The sequence below is a fragment of the Mauremys reevesii genome, linkage group 7, assembly GCF_016161935.1.
Source record: "Mauremys reevesii isolate NIE-2019 linkage group 7, ASM1616193v1, whole genome shotgun sequence".
Lineage (NCBI taxonomy): Eukaryota > Metazoa > Chordata > Testudines > Geoemydidae > Mauremys > Mauremys reevesii.
Window position 1 is genome coordinate 62985991 of NC_052629.1, and position 19056 is coordinate 63005046.

At 50.7% G+C, this 19056-nt stretch overlaps 1 protein-coding gene across 3 annotated transcripts in view; it reads left to right on the forward strand.

The window, feature by feature from the left end:
* LOC120368907 (dual specificity protein phosphatase 13-like) overlaps nucleotides 1-17374 on the forward strand; it is a 47229-nt gene extending 29855 nt beyond the window's left edge. For 2 of the 3 annotated variants that reach the window (XM_039481644.1, XM_039481642.1), the window contains exons 2-4: nucleotides 6959-7150; nucleotides 7756-7976; nucleotides 16985-17374. In XM_039481644.1, coding sequence (XP_039337578.1) covers nucleotides 6960-7150; nucleotides 7756-7976; nucleotides 16985-17205 — 633 coding nt within the window. In that variant the 5' untranslated portion in view covers nucleotide 6959 and the 3' untranslated portion in view covers nucleotides 17206-17374. The remainder of the gene's footprint in view (nucleotides 1-6958; nucleotides 7151-7755; nucleotides 7977-16984) is intronic. The other variant, XM_039481643.1, reaches the window with a different exon arrangement.
* Nucleotides 17375-19056: the final 1682 nt, after the last annotated feature.

The window sequence follows — 19056 nt, forward strand, 5'->3', positions numbered from 1 at the left end:
ATTAGCGGCTAGCACGGCCGCTGGTCAGTGGGGTCCTGACCGAAACACACCAACATGGGCACCTAGGTGCCTATAGCCTGACCGAGGTCGGCTATCCCCGGGCTACAGTCCATCTCCCCCTCCGTGGGTACCTGCTCCTCGGTCGCCGGGAGGTCGGGCCAGTCCATCTGCATGGGCTCCTCGGGACCAGGGCTTGGGGGCAGGTCCGGCAACTCCTGTTGGAAGTCCGGTCCGGCTGCCTCCGATGGCTCCTCCGGGTAACAGCAGGGTGGAAGCGGCGGCGGCGGCTCCTCCTCGTACCGGGCGGAAGGAAGTCCGGGCGGCTGCTCCGGGTTCCGATCCCGGGGAAGTTCCGCAGGTTCCTCTTCGTACCGGGCACGGGGCAGCGGGGGCCAATCCGGATCGCCGCCTCGGGTCCTGGAGGGTTCCCAGTCCGGAGCTCCCGCCGGCACGTCTGCTCGCGGCAGTGGCTGGCCCCTGACTGAGGTCTGGCGTTCTCCTTTTCTACTTCCTGTCCCGCCCCTTGACTTCCGGGGGGCGGGGACAGGAAGTGGTGACTCAGCCCAGCTGGGCTTCTGGGAGGGAGCGCCCTCTGCTGGGCAGGAGGGGAGCCACACCGACTCGCTACACACCCCCCCCCCCTTAAGTCTGGCGCCCGGCGGTCGGGGCCAGGCTCTTCCATTCCCCCAATCCGGGACATGAAGTCTGCGTTAGTATGGTCCTTGCCAGCGCGATGCAAGATAGTAAAAGCATACGGCTGCAGGGCCAAGTACCACCGCATGATGCGGGCATTCTTGTCCTTCATCCGTGTCAGCCAGGTAAGGGGGGCATGGTCCGTGACCAGGATGAAGGGCGCCCCCAAAAGGTAGAACCGGAGGGCTTCACAGGCCCATTTTATGGCCAGCGCCTCCTTCTCTACCACCGCATAGTTTCTCTCGCGGGGGAACAGCTTGCGGCTCAGGTACAGTACGGGGTGGTCCTGCCCATCTATTTCCTGGGACAGGACGGCCCCCAGACCTACCTCGGAGGCGTCGGTCTGCAGGACGAATCCTCTGTGGAAGTCTGGGCTGTACAGGACTGGTTCTCGGCAGAGGCATCCCTGGAGGCGCCGGAAAGCTGTCTCGCACTCCTGGGTCCATCTTAGCTGCCGGGGGCTGTCCTTTGTGAGCAGGCCGGTGAGGGGTGCCGCTATGGAGGCGAACTGCGGGATAAACCTCCTGTAATACCCGACCAGGCCTAAGAACTGCCGGACATGTCGTTTGGTGGTTGGGGTCGGGCAGTCCATTAGGGCTTGGACTTTTCCCACCAGGGGTTTTACTTGCCCCCTGCCCACGGTGTAACCTAAGTAGGTAGTCTCTTGCCATGCGATTCGGCACTTCTTGGGGTTAGCCGTCAACCCTGCCTGCCTTAGGGACCTCAGGACGGCCGCGACCCGGGGCAGATGGTCTTCCCACCGCCGACTATAGATGACGACGTCATCCAGGTACGCGGCAGCATAGTCGTGATGGGTTTGGAGTAGGCAGTCCATTAGCCTCTGGAACGTCGCGGAGGCCCCATGAAGACCGAAGGGCATCCTGGTAAACTGATACAGCCCCGTCGGGGTGGCAAAAGCGGTCTTCTCCTTCGAGGTCTCGTCCAGGGGGATCTGCCAGTACCCCTTGCTGAGGTCCAAGGTGGTGATAAACCGGGCCTCTCCCAACCGGTCCAACAGCTCGTCCACTCGGGGCATCGGGTACGCGTCAAAGCGCGAGATGGCGTTTACCCGCCGGAAATCGATGCAGAACCGACGGGTGCCGTCAGGCTTGGGCACCAGGACCACGGGGCTGCGCCATTCACTTCGGGAGGGCTCGATAACGCCTAGGGCCAGCATCGCTTGCACCTCTTCTTCAACGGCCTCCCGCATTCTGTAGGGCAGTGGCCGAGTTGTTTCCCGGATCACCTTTCCGGGCTCCGTCTGAATGGAGTGGCAGACCAGTGAGGTGTACCCCGGGACGGCGGTAAAAGTCTTCCGGAAGGCCCTCAGGAGACAATTCGCTGGTCTTCGGAGAGCGACTCCCCAAGCATGGGGGTCGGGGGGTCCTCTGCCTGGGGTACTTGGGGACCCAGTTCCGGCTCGGGCGGGTATGGGTTAATCAGGAGGCCCTCTCGGTCCCGCCAGGATTTTAACAGATTTATGTGGTAACGCTGCGTTTCTTTACGTCTACCAGGTTGGCGCACCTCATAGTTAACCGCTCCCACCTTTCGGACGACCTCATACGGTCCCTGCCAGCGAGCCAACAATTTGGACTCGCCGGATGGTAAAAGGAGTAAGACTTGGTCCCCTGGCTTGAACTCCCGAACCTGGGCCCCTCGGTTATAGGTCTGTTCCTGTCGCTCCTGGGCCTTCTTCAAATTTTCCCGTGCTAGGGTCCCCGCCTGAGATAGGTACCCCTGCAGCTGTAGGACATACTCCAGGAGGCCCTGGGCTGGGGAGGCCGCCTGTTCCCAGGTCTCCCGCACGAGGTCGAGGAGCCCACGCGGACGGCGTCTGTATAGCAGCTCGAAGGGGGAGAACCTTGTCGAGGACTGAGGGACTTCCCGGACCGCCAGCAGCAAGGCTGGTAGGAACTGGTCCCAGCGGCGGAGCTCCCCTGGTGGGAACTTCCGCATCATCCCCTTGAGGGTTCGATTAAAACGCTCCACCAGCCCGTCAGTCTGTGGATGGTACACGGAGGTGCGGAGTTGTTTTATCCCCAGGAGAGTACATACTTGTTTCAATAGCCGGACGTAAAATTGGTTCCTGGTCCGTTAAAATCTCCCGCGGGAGTCCGACTCTTGCGAAGATTTTTACTAGTTCTCCGGCAATCGTCCGGGCGGTCGTGCTACGTAGCGGGACGGCCTCCGGAAACCGGGTGGCATAGTCGACGAGGACCAGAACATACTGGAATCCCGTTGTGCTCTTCGGGAGGGGCCCCACCAGGTCCAGGGCAACCCTCTCGAAGGGTATCTCCATTACTGGCATAGGGATCAGTGGTGCTCGAGGGACCCCCGGGGGTGCGGCGAGTTGGCACGCTGGGCACGAGGCACAATACTTCTGGACGTCCTGGTGGATCCCTGGCCAGAAGAATCGTCCCAGGATCCGGGCCAGTGTCTTTTCCTGCCCCAGATGCCCGGCGGCCGGTACATCATGTGCCAACTTTAGGACGGCCCGCCTATGACACTGCGGAACTACCAGCTGGGTTTGCGGCTCGCGGGTGCGGGGATCCCGGTCGATCCGATACAGGCGGTCCTGCCGTAGCTCGAAGTGCGGCCATCGGGCGGCCTGTTGGGGGTCCTGGACTACCCCATCCACCGCCGCGAGCTGCTCATAATAGCGGCCGAGTGTGGGGTCCGCTCGTTGGTCCCTGCAGAAATCGGTGTAGAGGCGGGGATCCCGGGGGGGTTCCGAGGGCTTTTCTGTGTCGGTTGTGACTTCGGGTTCCGCCTCAGTGGCGTCCCCAGTGGGCGCAGGTAGGGGCTCCCGGGGTTCCGCTTCGAGGGTCGGCGTAGCGCGTAGCACCTCTTCGAAGGCAGGCCAGTCCCGCCCCAGGACAACGGGATATGCTAAATGTGGAGCTAGGCCGACGATCAACCGCCGGGTGACCCCTGCGACCGTCAGGGAGACGCGAGCACTGGGATAAGGCCGGATATCCCCATGAATACATTGCAGGCGTATTGGCTGCAACCCGGGGTCCGGCGAGGGTCCCAAACTCTGGCGGATTAGTGTCTGGCCACAGCCGGAATCGATCAGGGCCTCGACCTCCTGGCCCCCGACGACGGCAGCGACGGTGAGTTTGGGACTCAGGGCGGGCCGAGCTCGGTTGTGTCCTGCCCAGACCTGCCCATAGCTGCAGTCCATCTCTGGACAGTCCCTCTGGAGGTGTCCTAGCTTCCCGCAACCAAAGCAGGGACCGAGCTCCGGCCGTTTACTTCGGGTGGCCCCTCGGGTTGGACTTCGGGGTGGGCTCCGTCGGACCCCCGGGGTTCCAGGACTGGGGCCTGCAGGTCCGGTTCGGGTGGTGGCGTCCCGCCAACGGGCTGGAGGTTCCGGCTGCGAAGTAAGTCCGCGGCCGGGATTTCGCACCGCCTTCGCGGGGCTCCCCTTTTTCTCCAGGCGAGCAGTCTCAGGCCTGGGGCTGGGTCGCGGGAGCGTCGGCCCCATCGCTGTCTCGGCGGCGAGGAAATCCTCCATAAGGGTCACTGCTGCCGCGAGCGTCGCCGGTCGATGGCGGAGCACCCAAGCTCGTCCGCGTGAGGGCAGGATGCTAATGAACTGTTCTAAAATGACCTGCTCTGTCACCTGCTCTGCAGTCCGGAGATCGGGGAGGAGCCAGCGTCGGCCGGCCTCCTTTAGCATCTGGGCCACCGCCCGCGGCCGGGAGCCCTGCGGATATGTCTGGCTCCGAAATCTCTGCCTGAACGTCTCAGGGCTGACGTCCAGCGCGTCTAGTATAGCGGCTTTGACCCGGTCATAATCGCGTGCGTCCTCAGTAGCGAGGTCTCGGTAAGCTGTCTGTGCCGCCCGGTCAAGCACGGGCTAACAGCGTAGCCCAATGTTCTCGGGCCCATCCAGCGACTAGAGCTACCCGCTCGAAAGTAACCAGGAAAGCTTCAGGGTCATCAGTCGGGCCCATCTTGGTCAAGCGTAGGGGAGCCGCCATCCGGGGGGCTCCGGCCCCCTCACCCCCCGGTCCTTCCGCGGGCCGAGGATGGGTGACCAGGAGCTGCTGAAGCTGGGTCCCCAGCTGCTGTAACAGTTGCTGCTGCTGCTCCAGCTGGGCCGCGTGTAGCTCCTGGGTGAGCCGGAGGTGAGCGGCATCCCGTTGCTGCTGCTGCTCGTGCTGAACAGCCTGCTGCTGTTGTTGCTGTTGCATTTGAGCAGCCTGCTGCCGCTCTTGACTCTCTACGAGGCATTGGATTAAGCGCTCCATATACATGGTGTTACGGGGAGGGGTAGATAAACCCCGTCCCTCTCGTTACCCTTTCTCACAGGGTAGGGGTTCGGCAGGTCCTCAGAGAAGGCACCAGTGTAAGCTGTTGGTCGGGGCTCAACTCTCCGGCTGGCGGGAGGGGAGCCACACCGACTCGCTTCTTGTCCCCTCTAACTGGTGGGACAGCAAGACTTCAGACGGCAAGACAACACCTCCTGTTCTCAGGCCCTCTGGATCAGGGGGCGGGGCTGAATAACAATAGTTCGAGGTAGGCCCAGGCCCTCTGGAGCAGGGGGCTGGGCGACAGTCAGCCTCAACAGGGCCAGGCCCTCTGGAACAGGGGGGCTGGATAACCACAGTTCAATAGGAGCCCAGGCCCTCTGGAGCAGGGGGCTGGGTGACAGCAATCAGTCTCAATAAACCCCAGGCCCTCTGGAACAGGGGCTTGGGTAACAGCAATCAGTCTACAAGCCCAGGCCCTCTGGGGCAGGGGCTTGGGTAACAGCAATCAGTCTCAATTAGAAGGTTCACAGGTTCAGACCCTCAGGTAGGGGCTGAACACAAGGCACCCAGTCAGTTAGTGGAAGCCCAGGCCCACAGTCAGGGCGGGGCAACAGCAGTTCCAGTCTATAAGCCCAAGCCCTAGCTCAGGGCGGGCAGCAACCAACACAGGACTCAGACCCTCAGACCGGGCTGAGCAGCAGTTCGAGTCTATAAACCCCGGCCCTAGTCCAGGGCGGGGCAGCAACAAGAGGCAAGGCTCGGCCCCTTAGGCAGGGCTGAGCAGCAGTTCAGCTTATCGGCCCAGGCCCTCTGGAGCAGGGGCTGGGCAGGCAGCAGTACAAATAGGCCCAGGCCCTCTGGAGCAGGGGGCTGGGCAGGCAGCAGTACAAATAGGCCCAGGCCCTCTGGAGCAGGGGGCTGGGCAGGCAGCAGTACAAATAGGCCCAGGCCCTCTGGAGCAGGGGGCTGGGCAGGCAGCAGTTTACAGGGCTCAGGTCCTGGTGGCAGGAGCTGAGCAATAACAATCGCTCAAATTAGTGCAGGCGTCTGTCTGCTCTGGGGTGAGGGGGAGACTGCCACCCACGAGTGGGGTGGCAGGGGGGACACAGGCCCACCCACTCCACTGTGTCCCAGCCCGGGGCCCTATTAGCGGCTAGCACGGCCGCTGGTCAGTGGGGTCCTGACCGAAACACACCAACATGGGCACCTAGGTGCCTATAGCCTGACCGAGGTCGGCTATCCCCGGGCTACAGTCCATCTCCCCCTCCGTGGGTACCTGCTCCTCGGTCGCCGGGAGGTCGGGCCAGTCCATCTGCATGGGCTCCTCGGGACCAGGGCTTGGGGGCAGGTCCGGCAACTCCTGTTGGAAGTCCGGTCCGGCTGCCTCCGATGGCTCCTCCGGGTAACAGCAGGGTGGAAGCGGCGGCGGCGGCTCCTCCTCGTACCGGGCGGAAGGAAGTCCGGGCGGCTGCTCCGGGTTCCGATCCCGGGGAAGTTCCGCAGGTTCCTCTTCGTACCGGGCACGGGGCAGCGGGGGCCAATCCGGATCGCCGCCTCGGGTCCTGGAGGGTTCCCAGTCCGGAGCTCCCGCCGGCACGTCTGCTCGCGGCAGTGGCTGGCCCCTGACTGAGGTCTGGCGTTCTCCTTTTCTACTTCCTGTCCCGCCCCTTGACTTCCGGGGGGCGGGGACAGGAAGTGGTGACTCAGCCCAGCTGGGCTTCTGGGAGGGAGCGCCCTCTGCTGGGCAGGAGGGGAGCCACACCGACTCGCTACAGGCCCTTACAGCTGAATATATTATTATTACTACTACTACTATTTATATTGCAGTAATAGCTAGGGACCCTTGTCATGGATGAGGACACAAAATACAGAACAAATAGATAGTAAGCTCTTTGGGGCAGGGATCTTGTAAGTTGTTATTGTAATTTTAGGTGAGTTTTTGAGTGGGAGGGAGAATGAAACACTATATAAACAGGGGGGTATGTCTTCTCGATCCTGTATTTCAGAATGGCTTTCAATTCGTTATGCAGAGATGACTTACTGCGCCCCAGGATACGAAGCGCTTTGAGCCTGACCCCCAGAAGCCAGAGCAGTTACCAACCACCACCTCTGACAGAGCTTCAACGCCTGCTGTGGACACACAAACCTTCCACTGGCCACGTGAATGAAGTCTGGCCAAACCTCTACGTGGGAGACTTGTAAGTGAGATTCTCCTAAAGAACCCGACCTCAAAATGAGACAAGAACTAGGAGATAAGTGGGGGCTCTGTCAAATGAAATCACTTGAGAATGGAAAGTTTGGGAATCATCTTCTAATGGGGGGCCAATCCTTGGGTCTGATTGAACTATGCCTAGGGCAGGATCTAAAGGAAAGGGGAGGAGAAGGCAGCTTTACACCATCTTTACGCCGCCTCTAATCCTAAAGCCTAAAGTGAGTGTGGACCATATCTCCTCTGTGGTAGTACAGAAACACTGCATCAGTACAGCAGCTGAGCATGCTACCAGTGCTTAAATAAGAACAATTCTTTTTTTAAGTTTTCTTTGAAAAAAATTGTTTTTTCCAATGAAAACCTGAAAGAAACATGATGGAAATGAAAAATTCACAAGAGCCAGTTTGTGCTGAAAAAAAAACATATTGATGGGAAAAAAATTGAGCCACGCCAGTTTGCTAGTATTTCAAAGCACCTAGCATCTGTAACCAACAGCAGCACAATTCCATTATAGTTTAGCCCAGAGATTTGTGGGGAGTGGGCAGAGAAATCCTTGCACAACCTCCTGCATACTCAGGGTGTCCCTTCTTTCAGATATACAGCTCGGGACAAAGAGCAGCTGCGCCGAATGGGTATCACCCACATTGTGAATGCTGCTGCTGGCAGATTTCACATTGACACTGGAGCTAAATTCTACAGCGACCTGCCTGTAGATTATTATGGAATAGAAGCTGATGATGATCCAAATTTTGATCTCAGCATTTACTTCTATCAAGCTGCCAGATATATCAGAGCAGCACTGAATTCTCCAAGAGGTAACAACACTGGCTATGCACGTTATGTGGCTTCAGCATAGAAACAAGCAGAGCAAGTCATCAGCTAGCATTCAGCACAAGCAGATTCCAAGCAGAGATGGGTGGGAATTGAAATACCTGGTCACACAGCCATTACCCATACTCCCACAGCTAGTCTGGTAAGCCAGTTAGCCCATTAGCCATAAAGAAAAGGTGTGTAGTTTCTCACTCAAACCCTAGCCCTGCCAAGAGAAGGAGACACAAAGCCTTGCTACAATTGAAATCTACTTCTATATCTCCCACTATACTCACAACTTATTCTTCATGGAGGTGCTGCTCCAAAGCCCAGTGACACAAAGACTCCTATAGACTTCAGTGGGGTTTAAATCAAGCCCGGAGTCCCTTTCTGTGGCATTTAGAGATCCAACTCCTGGACCCCAGAACTCAGCCGGAGCAGCCAGGCTGTGTGCTCTGGGGGAAAGTAAGCTGCACGCAGTTAGTGTGGCTACCACCAGACCACAACACAGGAAGAAGGGCATCTTTAAGAGCCATCTTCACAGGTCTCACAATTACAGTAATATCTCTGCCAATCCATGTGACAATTTAGTGCTCACCAGCGCTCATAATTGCTCCCAGCACCTATAGAGTGGTCTGTCACTGGGGTGTAGTATATAGCATGCAGAGACATTAGACTAGCATGTTTCTGCAGGTTACAGATCACAGCTTCTTTACATCTGGCCATTGGAAAAAATAGAGGCAAATTTAAAAGATGTGGCGCTATGGGTGGGAATAAACCAGCCCTTATGCACCAGAAAGAAAAACTCATAAACCTCTCATGAGGAAAAAGAGATAGAAGACTTGCTTTCAAACCCGCAGTCTATTTCAATTCCAGGAAGCCAGTGGTCTGAAATATTATACAACACAGAAGAATTAAGGGCCAGATTTTTCAGACAAATGAGGTATGCAGTTGTACACTCAGCGTTCAAAGTAGTTAGCATGATGGCAAATGAGGGGGAAAGGTATTGCCGCTTCTTGAGCCGTGTCAGCCCCTTTGGGCCCCCTAGGGGAGAGCAGGTTGCAGCTGCTTTCTGCCAGGACAATCTCTGTGAGTGGGCTCTCTCTGTGGTCAGGAGGCATAGACCCTGTGGTGAATCCAGATAGTTAAGTGCAAATCTTTGTCAGGAGGGTTTTCCACAGCACCACAAAGTTAAGTGATTACAGCCTTGCACAAATGGTAATTATGCACCCAAGGGCCTGTTCTGTTTCAACAGTTGCAAGTTTTTACAGCAACATTGATCCTAAACACTAATTACTAAGGTAGGATGTATCTGACACAAAGGCCCATAGCTACTACACTCTAGGGTTAGTCCTAAGCGGCAAAATTTGGACCTGGATTGTGAACACCCAGAAGTTCAGAGGCTATTTGGAAGACTTGATCTGGCCCATCATGAAGATTTACTTGGGCCTTGAAAAACTGAGGTCTATGTTTGGCATTCAAAACCACCACCAAAGTTCAGGGAGTTTGGATCTGGACCCCCTTCTACTACAGTGTGTGCTATTTACGAATTAAGTCAGCCCCCTGAAGAAAGGTAGAATCCGTTGTAAATCCATTGTAAATTCTAGCATAGAGAATGTACAAAGGAATAAAACATGAGAACCAAGTAGACTTAGCAGTTCCCTTCCCCCCAGATGATATTAGTACAACTTTGCCCACAAAGCCTTTCTGGGTACATTCCAGAATACTGAAAGTGGAACGGTTAAGAAAATAGACTATATTGCTGCCCCATGGATCTCCAGTTTGGGTATAAGGTAATCACAGCTGAACTAATGGTAGCTAGAATTGATATTTAGTCCTACTGTTACGGCTATAGATATTCCTTTACTGAACTCCCAGAGTCCACATGCCAGCAGGAGTGCTGGGAATGGAGAGGGACCAAATTCAAAAAAAACACACAATCCAGCTGCTGCTGACAGTCATCATTTTAAGTGTTTTTTAAAAGGGTGACAGAGTTTGATACGTATACGAACAAGATGTTCTGGAAGCACAATTCCCTGAGCTACAGCAACTCAGCAGCTCTATATCCAGGGCCTGCACAGGAAAGAAAGGAGGGATGAGTGTGTTATCCAAATAGCTGAATTTATTTAAAAGTACTGATGCACAGCAACATAGATGTATGAGGTAACATGAGGGCCATTCATTTGAAAGTCAGGATATACCATGGTATTTTTGTTTGATCGAGAAACTTTTTGGTAGAACTGCCACTTAATTATGACTAGTTAGTTCCACACAGCTTTTTAGAAGGTATTTTTATTAACTTGTTCATCCAGGAGGATACTGAGTCACATTTAAGTATATATGATGTACACACACGCCTTTTTTTTTAAGCTGGGAATCAAATACTTTAACTTTCGAATTACACTTGAGGCCAGATTCTGTTCTGTTACACCACTGTAAATCCAGAGTAATACCACTGAAATCAGAGTTACTCCATATTTATGCTAGTGTTATTGAGCAGGAGATGTTCCCAGCGGGGTAGGGTTGGTTTTGTTTGATTTCAGTGGGAGTCTATTGTATCCTTAAAGGGGAACTGTTGTCTTAGTTATTGGACACCCTTGACCTCCTTTCCACCAATACTGGTCTGGAGTATTGGTAAGTAAAGGAGCACCCATCACCCTCAATGTGCAACCTCTTAAGTCTTGACTGTCATAGAGAGCAGGTGTCCAGAGGCTGCTGCTGTAGCCAGGCCATGAGAGCACTGTTTAATGAGGTGCCACCATTCCAGCTTCCTTGGCTTGTGCCTTGCTTGAAAACCAGCCACTCCATACCTGCCTGGCCCTATGGCACACAGTCAGTACAATTGGTTTCAATTGACAATGTAACTAACATAGTTGTTTGAGAATCCCCATTCATGGGTCAGCAAGTGAGATGAGTCTCCTCCAAGCAAGCTAATCCATGCAGCCAGAAATGTTTCCGGCTGATCCTTTACTGAACTTGTTTGCTTCAGATAGGAGAAGGCACTAGGGGAGAGAACGACACCATGAATATCAATTTCGCCCCTTTGCATGGGAATGCGTACAATTTGCATTTTTTCAGAGTATAACTAAATGCGAATGCAAATCTGCAGTTTTTGATAAAGTCTGCAGAAGGAGAAAAATAATCTGTGGACACAGATGAGAGAAGTCCATGGAAAATTATTAGACCAACTACATGTGGAGAGAGAGGTTTGCAAATACAGGATTTTCCTTTTATTGATCTGTGCACATATTTTAAACAAGCAGATGAAAACCATCAATTAACTCATTGAAATTATGGGTGTTCAGAAAAGACCATTCTTCTAACATTGTGCTGGTGCAAATGTAAAAGTTGGTCTCCCCTTAAGGGAGGCAGAGCAGCCCAGCGACTTAACAAGGATTTTCCTCCTTCAATCTGCTGCAGGCTCATTAGGCATGTCACTTAAGCTCCCACTTTCCCCACCTGATCACAATTCTTGGCCACATCTGTGAGCATTTTCAAACCCTCAGATAAAAGGTGCTATATAGGATAAGGGCTTGGCTACACAGCGCAGCAAAGTGCACTAGAGGGGGGTGATTTCTAAAGTGCATCAATGTGTTGTGTACTAACTATCCTGTGTACACCCTGCTGGCATGAACCAAAAGTTCCCTTGGGTGCATTAATGTAGAAATCACATCCCTCTAGAGAGCGTTGCTGTGCCTTGTAGACAAGCCCTACATTAGAAGTAGGCCTTTTATTATTGTTCAGCTGATAGTAAAGACACAGTTGGTTCTGCCCATGGCTTTATGGTAGTGGGTAAAATGAAACAAGTGATGAGAAAAGCAAGGGTAAGCTAGAAGATTCACAGATGCATGGAATAGGCCAGATCCTTCGCTGTTGCAAATTGGTGTTACTCCACTGAAGTCAATGGGGCAAGGCCCATTTACACTGGCTGAAGAGCTGGTTCACAGTTTTAACCCAAATTAACTCAGTCCTATGAGGAGGCAAAGGCTAGTTCAAGGCATTTAGCTCAGTTAATGATGGGTAACAAAAAGAACAATCAGCTCTTATGTGCTGTAATGTCTAATTTGTTAAACAACATTCAATTTTCCAACTTGAATTTGGCCAACAAAGTTGAATTTGCAAAATTCATCCCTGGTGGAAACCCTGTCAAGTCAGCAGAGTTACATCAGGGACGAATCTGAGATAATAGCCATAATCCGTTGTTAGAAAGAAAGTGTTATTGTTCTATGCAAATCCCAGCCAGATGACAGATCTTCGTCCATCCATGGCATGTCTGGCTTTCTGCTGACTCTACTCTGGGCATGAGGACCTGGAGCATGGATACCAGACACCAAGCTGCTTCCCTGCTAGAGGCCTAGGTAATATTCTGCCATCAAGAGTGCTCAGGTCAGCCATCCAGAACATACCCATTTCAGGATCTAGTCAGTAAAACAAGTGCAATACATCACAGTGAGTTCAGATTGCACTTACCCCATTTATATCAACTGCTATCAGACAAGGATCACAGCCTGTAAGAAGAGCTAAATAGCAACATGGCTTTTTTTTTTTCCTTACTCAAGTTTAACATTCATTTGTTTGCTGCAAAACAATCACATAGTAAATTAAAATCCTCTTTCATTAGAGCAATTTCACACTAATGAAATCATTTCACGTGAATGATTTATCTGCATCAAACAGTCACTTTATTGTCAGTACACAGAGTTCATCCGAATCTCTGTGCAACAAAGGACAATAGCCAGGAATAAAGACTGAAAATATAAAGGAGGTAAATTATCTTAATCTACATGCCATGGTGATAAGTGCTTTAGAAAGCTAGGCAGATTAGCCGATCATAGGCTGGTCTAGTGTCTTGGTGGGAGACCTTCAGAAATTAATAGCTGATATGAAAAGGAGTCATTTAAAGTGAAGACATAGTCAGAGAAGCAAACATGAAAAGGCAGCACCTTCTTACTGCCTCCATCTTCTCTTTGTATTTGAGACATATCTACTCACTCACTGATAAAATCAAAGGTCTGCGGCTCCCAGCCCTGCAGACGAGAGGCAGGTATGGGAGAGGGAGCTCTGGCTTTATCCTGCATCCCTAACAAAAAAGGGTCAGGTAAGTTCCAATGGTGGAAGCTTTGGGGGTGCATAAGGAGGAAAAAACACAGCTTGGTCTCCAGATCCCAGATTAAATGTGGAGACTGATAGGGGCGCTGGAACAATTTGTATAGTGGTGGTGCTGAGAGCCATTGAACCAAACTGTAAATCCTGTCTATAATGGAAACCATTTCAAGCCAGGGGGTGCGGAAACACCCTTAGTTCCAGCACCTATGGAGACTGGGCATACTTGAGATGGAAGAGTCACTGAGTGAGAATAAATATGGAACCCAACATTTAAAAAAAACCCAGTCTCACACTCCAAGGGCTTGTCTGTACAGCAAGCTAGTGTGTGGCAAGCGAGGGGGTGAATCCACAACCGCCGCAAGCTAATTCGCCATGTGGCCCCTGCTATCATGCACAAAAAGTTCCATACAGGAAATTTTAGTCAAAGTCAAATCACATTATGGCACTTTCAGTGCATGGTGGCAGGATCCACACAACGCAGCAAGCTAGTGCACTGTAGATTTACACACCTGGCTTGCCGCTCACAAATTTGCCATGTACACAAGCCCAAAGCCAACAAATGGAGTTCTGCCTGACAAGTCTGACCTGAACCAAGTACTCAGAACAGTCTCCTATTTAACCATGCTGAATTTCAGGGACAGTTTGGATTCAGATCCAAACTATTCTATGGATCTAGTGCTGGATCAGACCCAAACCAGTAGGACCTTCTTTTCTGGATGTAGCTCAAACCCTGGACATTTTTAATATTATTATTTCTAAGCTTCATAAATATGTACAGTGTTTTTCAGACACATAAAAGAAAGTGTCCATGGCTTCTCCCAAGAACATCCTTTCTTCCAAGATTTCCACCATTTGGGGCTGGGGTATGTAAGAACCGCTGGAGTCTCCCAGTGCCACTAATTGATGTTTGACCTTGTGCAAGCAACTTAGGCTTGGATTTTAAAGAAACCAATGGGAGATAGGCACCTGATTCCTATTTAATTTTAACAGGAGTTGTGTGCTTAATTCCTTTAGTCTCCTTTGAAAATCGCAGTCCAAACTTATCTGGGTCTCAACTGCCCCCTCTGTAAAACAAGGAGAGCAATGCAAAACCTACCTACCTACCAGGGGTATTATGAGGCTTAACAGTTGGGTAGAACTTTGAAAATGAAACACTCTGAAGTGCAAGGAATTATCTTTTAAAGGCCATTTCCCTTACAGCGCATATTGGCCTATTTTGCAAGTACTCCCATTGACTTCAATGGAACTACTCATGGTGTAAAATACAATTCAGCATGAGAAAGGGGATCATGATTTGTCTCACAATAATTTCTGAAATCTGTATATGAAAAGGAAAAATGATAAAACCACGCAGCAGCTCATTTTTTTTTTAATTGCAAGATCAATATAAGAGATTTTTAAAAAAGGTTTAAAGCCTGGTCAGTTTCTGCTCTCGACAGAGGGGAGTTTGCTCTACTTCCTTGTAGTCTATATTTGTCCTTTGCTTTCTATTGCAGACATGTCTATATTTAGGGGCAGGGCTCAGGTTTCTTATGCCAGGATAGTGAAAGGTGACTGTCTCATCAGACACAGGCCATTGTGAAATTAAACCTTCTCTGACCCTGCTGACAAGAAGAGGTTTTAAACCACATGCTCGCTCATTCTCTGAGCATGCGACTATGAGGTCGTCATTAGTCAAAATTGCAACTGTTGCTATAAACTCCTTAAATAAAAGCAATGTCACAAAAGCAATGAAATATGAGATGAAAGCCAGAGTACAAGGTATTAACAGCCAGGGAGACATGCACAGCAAACAAGTTTCTTTGGCTGGACAGATTGACATCATCCAAACAGGGGTATATTTGGCCTGCTCTACACTCAAAAATTAAGTTGACTTAAATAGGTCACTTGGATACGTGACAAATCCACAGCTGAGCGTTGTAATTAAGACAGGTCGACCTAGCTAGTACCTCTCGGGGAGGTGGATTACCTGTGCCAACAGGAAAATGCCTCCCGTCGGCACAGGTAGTGTCTACTCTGAAGCACTTCAATGGCGCAGCTGTCGCATTTCAAGTGTAGACAAGTCCTTTTTTCCTGATCCCTGATAATAGAGAAGCTAACATGCTGTTAGAATGAACAAACCAAGGACAAAGCCTGACAAGCTGTCCTTGTCCACATCATCAAACATCATCAAACATCCCTGCATTTTAAAGGCTTACAATAACCACAATGGTTGTATTCTGCCTCCAAGGGACAACAAAATGAGATATTTTCTGCCCCATTGGGATCCATTGGGATCAGTTGTTCTCACTTTCATTTGGACACAAGTTGTAACGTATTCTAACAGTATCTAGCTGAGCTGGTAAGCAGGAAATTTGATGGATTAGGGGCCTTTGAAAAATGAGTTGGTCTCAGACCCGCTTCTATAAAACTCCCATTCCCTATTTGGGCTTGATCCTGAATAGTGGTGAGTGCTGAGTGGTACTCCCACTAGTTTGAATGGAGGAGAAGAGAACTCAATTACAGAACAGCTGTGGAAAGCGAACTACCCAATCATACCTAGGGAAGATCTCTCCAGGGCAGGATGGTGACACAGTGCAGGATTTGCTATACTTCTCTTCCCATAGTTTGCATATTACTGAAATCAGTGGCATACTCAAGATAGTCAATTATCCATTTTTAAAGTTACCTGCTAGTAAAGAACGAACTGGATGTCATAGGGATAGCAGCAATTGCTAAGCCCTTGTTGTAAAAGGAAAAAGCAAAGAAAATCATATTCAAATGAGTGCAGACAGCCTATTCAAATGTTAGGCTACTTTCGTCAAATAAATGCCAATTAGGACTTAATTTTCACTCTCAGCTCAAAGAGTGTCAGCACCTCTGAAAAGTTTTCCCCTCTGTGTTGCAGACAGATAAATAGCGCAGGTAGAACAATGGGGACATTTTACAAAAGTTTGTTCACTTTTTTGTTGGAAATTTTTAAAATTCAGAGTTTTTCAGCCAGCTCTACTAGATAATACTGCACCTTTCTATACCCGCTTTCATGGAAAGGCTCTCTGCCCATATTTTACAGGCAGACCTGTGAGCCAAAGAGCTTTGCAGAAGGATGAGTATTGTTCCCACTGCTATGGCCGAGGGAACCCAAACACAGAGCGGTGAAGGGCTGGATTGGTACCTTGCAGTTCGTCATGAGAGCAGGGACCAAACAGCAATCCAGGCACAGATCAGTCCCTACTCCCTCCTTGTTTCATGATAGAAGTAAGCTGTTCCAGCCCTTCTTCAAGCATGCGTCCCTTCCCCCTTCATGCTAGCTTAGCTCCACTGGCTGGTTCATTGGGGGAGAATCCACCATCACTCTTCACCCACTTGCACAGGATGGTGAGTAGTGTCTGACAATGCGGGGTCAGGCACAAGTCCTTACACCTGCATGTGCATCTGGAGCGATGCATGACTTGCCAAAATAAGCCAATGGCACACAATAGAACCTCGGAGGACATGTCTACACTGCACCTGGGACCACAGACTTGCACTAGCAGGGCTCGTGCTAGCTTGCTAAAAATAACCATGCAGATGTTGTGGCTTAGGTTGGAACTCAGGCTCAGAAGACTTGGTGGCTGGGGGTGACATTCAGAGCCCAAGCCTCAATGTCAAAGTGCCATCTACTCAGGTATTTTGAGCGCACTAGCATGAGTCTGGGAACCCGGGCTGGGAGGTTGGCTCTCAGGTGCAATGTAGACATACCCTGAGTTTGTCTGTCCTCAACCATCAGACTACATTCCCTCACAGATGATGTACCATGCCTGGTCTGATCATGAAAGTCTAGATGCTCCTGTCTGCAGCAGTAGCCCGGCCAAGCTCAGGCTGGATGAACTCTATCAGCAGATATGGTGTAAAATAGTGACACCTGCTTTCTCTCTTTTATTTTCAGGCAGAGTATTAGTTCACTGTGCAATGGGGATCAGCCGATCAGCAACGCTTGTACTTGCTTTCTTAATGATCTGTGAAAACAAGACCCTTGTTGATGCAATTCAGGCTGTATGTAAACATCGAGGGGTCTGTCCCAACTCCGGCTTCCTCAAGCAGCTTCGGGAACTAGACATGCGATTAGCAAGGGAAAAAGGAAGAGGAATAGATCCCCTCAGGCTTTAGATGGGGGGGACGTTTTCTGATTATAGACCAAGATATAGAGGTTGCCTCCAGGAAGATTGTACCTCTGGCAAGATAGATGAACCCAGACTATGCTGTAGTTGCCTGGAGAAATCCATATGGAGTGAGCAGGGAGAGTTTGAGAGTTTGAAATTTCACCTCCTGCGGAAATACAAGCCAGATCCTCAGCTGGTGCCTGTCAATGTCGTTCCACTGGACTTACGCCAATTCATACTAGCTGACCATCTGGCCCCTTCATTGGATCTCCTCCTTCCCCAGCAAACCTTAGTGGACTCGTTGGAACCCCAACAAGCCCTTGTAGGTTAGTTGGGGTCCCTCACAATCACCCCACACTCTCAGACCCTTATAATGATCAACAGATATGTGAGGTTCCAGTGACGCGCTGGAAGCTGATACACAGCTGTGAAATCATTAACACAACACAGTCAGAGCCCACAGCCACACTCTGAATGCTGCTATTTTATATAGAAACAATCATAGCTTCCATTTCCATTGGCTTTTAATCCCAGTATCTCGAAACACTTGGCAAATAATTGGTTCAAGCCTCACAACCCCTCAGTGAGGTAGGTAAGTAATGTTAGCCCCATTTTACATATGGGGAAATTGAGGCCCGAAGATGTCACTTGCTGGAGGATTCTCTGCACCTTGAGGTCTTTAAACCATGATTTGAGGACTTCACTGACTCAGACATAGGTTAGGGGTTTGTTACAGGAGTGGGTGGGTGAGATTCTGTGGCCTGCATTGTGCAGGTGGTCAGACTAGATGATCATAATGGTCTCTTCTGACCTTAAAGTCTATGAGTCTATGTTAAGCCCCACTGACGCACTGCAAATCAGTAACGATGCCAGGAGCGGAATCCAGATCCCCAGGCATCTAGTGCCATGTTCTTTTCAGATTCCCCATCTTTCCCTTTGAAAAAGGAACGCTAACCTCATATTAGAGCAAAACCGAACAATGCACCTACCAAATCCAAAGCAGCAGCTCTGTATTCAGATTTCCTTTTTACGTCCAATTGACCACATTCTATCTCATGAACAACTGGAAGGAGATATTTACTTCAATGCAATTACAGCCCCATGCAGCGCATTGGCAAATGCTAATAATATAGAATTTCCACTCAACGGCAGATTAATTTGGTGTGATGTTTTCCCTGGAGAGTTCCTAAAGGCTTGCAGTAGTGAAAGTGTCATGCAGCTTGTGTTTTTAGTACTGTGGATTCTGAGCAGGAATAGAGGGCTGTATACACTCACCCAGAACTGCTGGGTTTTTAAACAGCCACGCAGTAACATTTTTACTAAGCACAGCACCTTTCCTGTGTGTGTCTCAGAGTAATGTGAAAACGAGACTTCCCTGCAGAGCTGGTGGCTAAACTCAGGTGATGTTTTCCTTTTCATACACACTGGTAAGCCCATGCCACCAATGATAATGATTTGTAACCTCAAAGGGGTCAGGTGATAGCAAGGTTGATTTTGTCTCCACTGTTAAGGTAGGACAGCTGGAAGAGGACCGATCCATTGGGGAATGGAGAAAGTGGCTGGGAGGGAGGTCACAGTTAATGATGGGGAGTGGGGGAGAAAAATCAGTGTTGTATTACAACTTTTCAAGGAAAAGCTCTAGGGATAATTTGAGGGATGTTTGGTAACCTGTGTTGTACAGGAGGTCAGGCTAGAGGATCACTGTGGTCCCTTCTAGCCTGGGAATCTATGACTCTAAGGTCTGAGTGGCCCGCTTATTGGCAGTCTCAGGCGAGAGGCCAAGCATTTCAACAAGCATGGAAGCTGAACTACCCTTTCCGTGTCGGAGGTGGTCCCCCTCCATGTCAGGGGCAGGGTG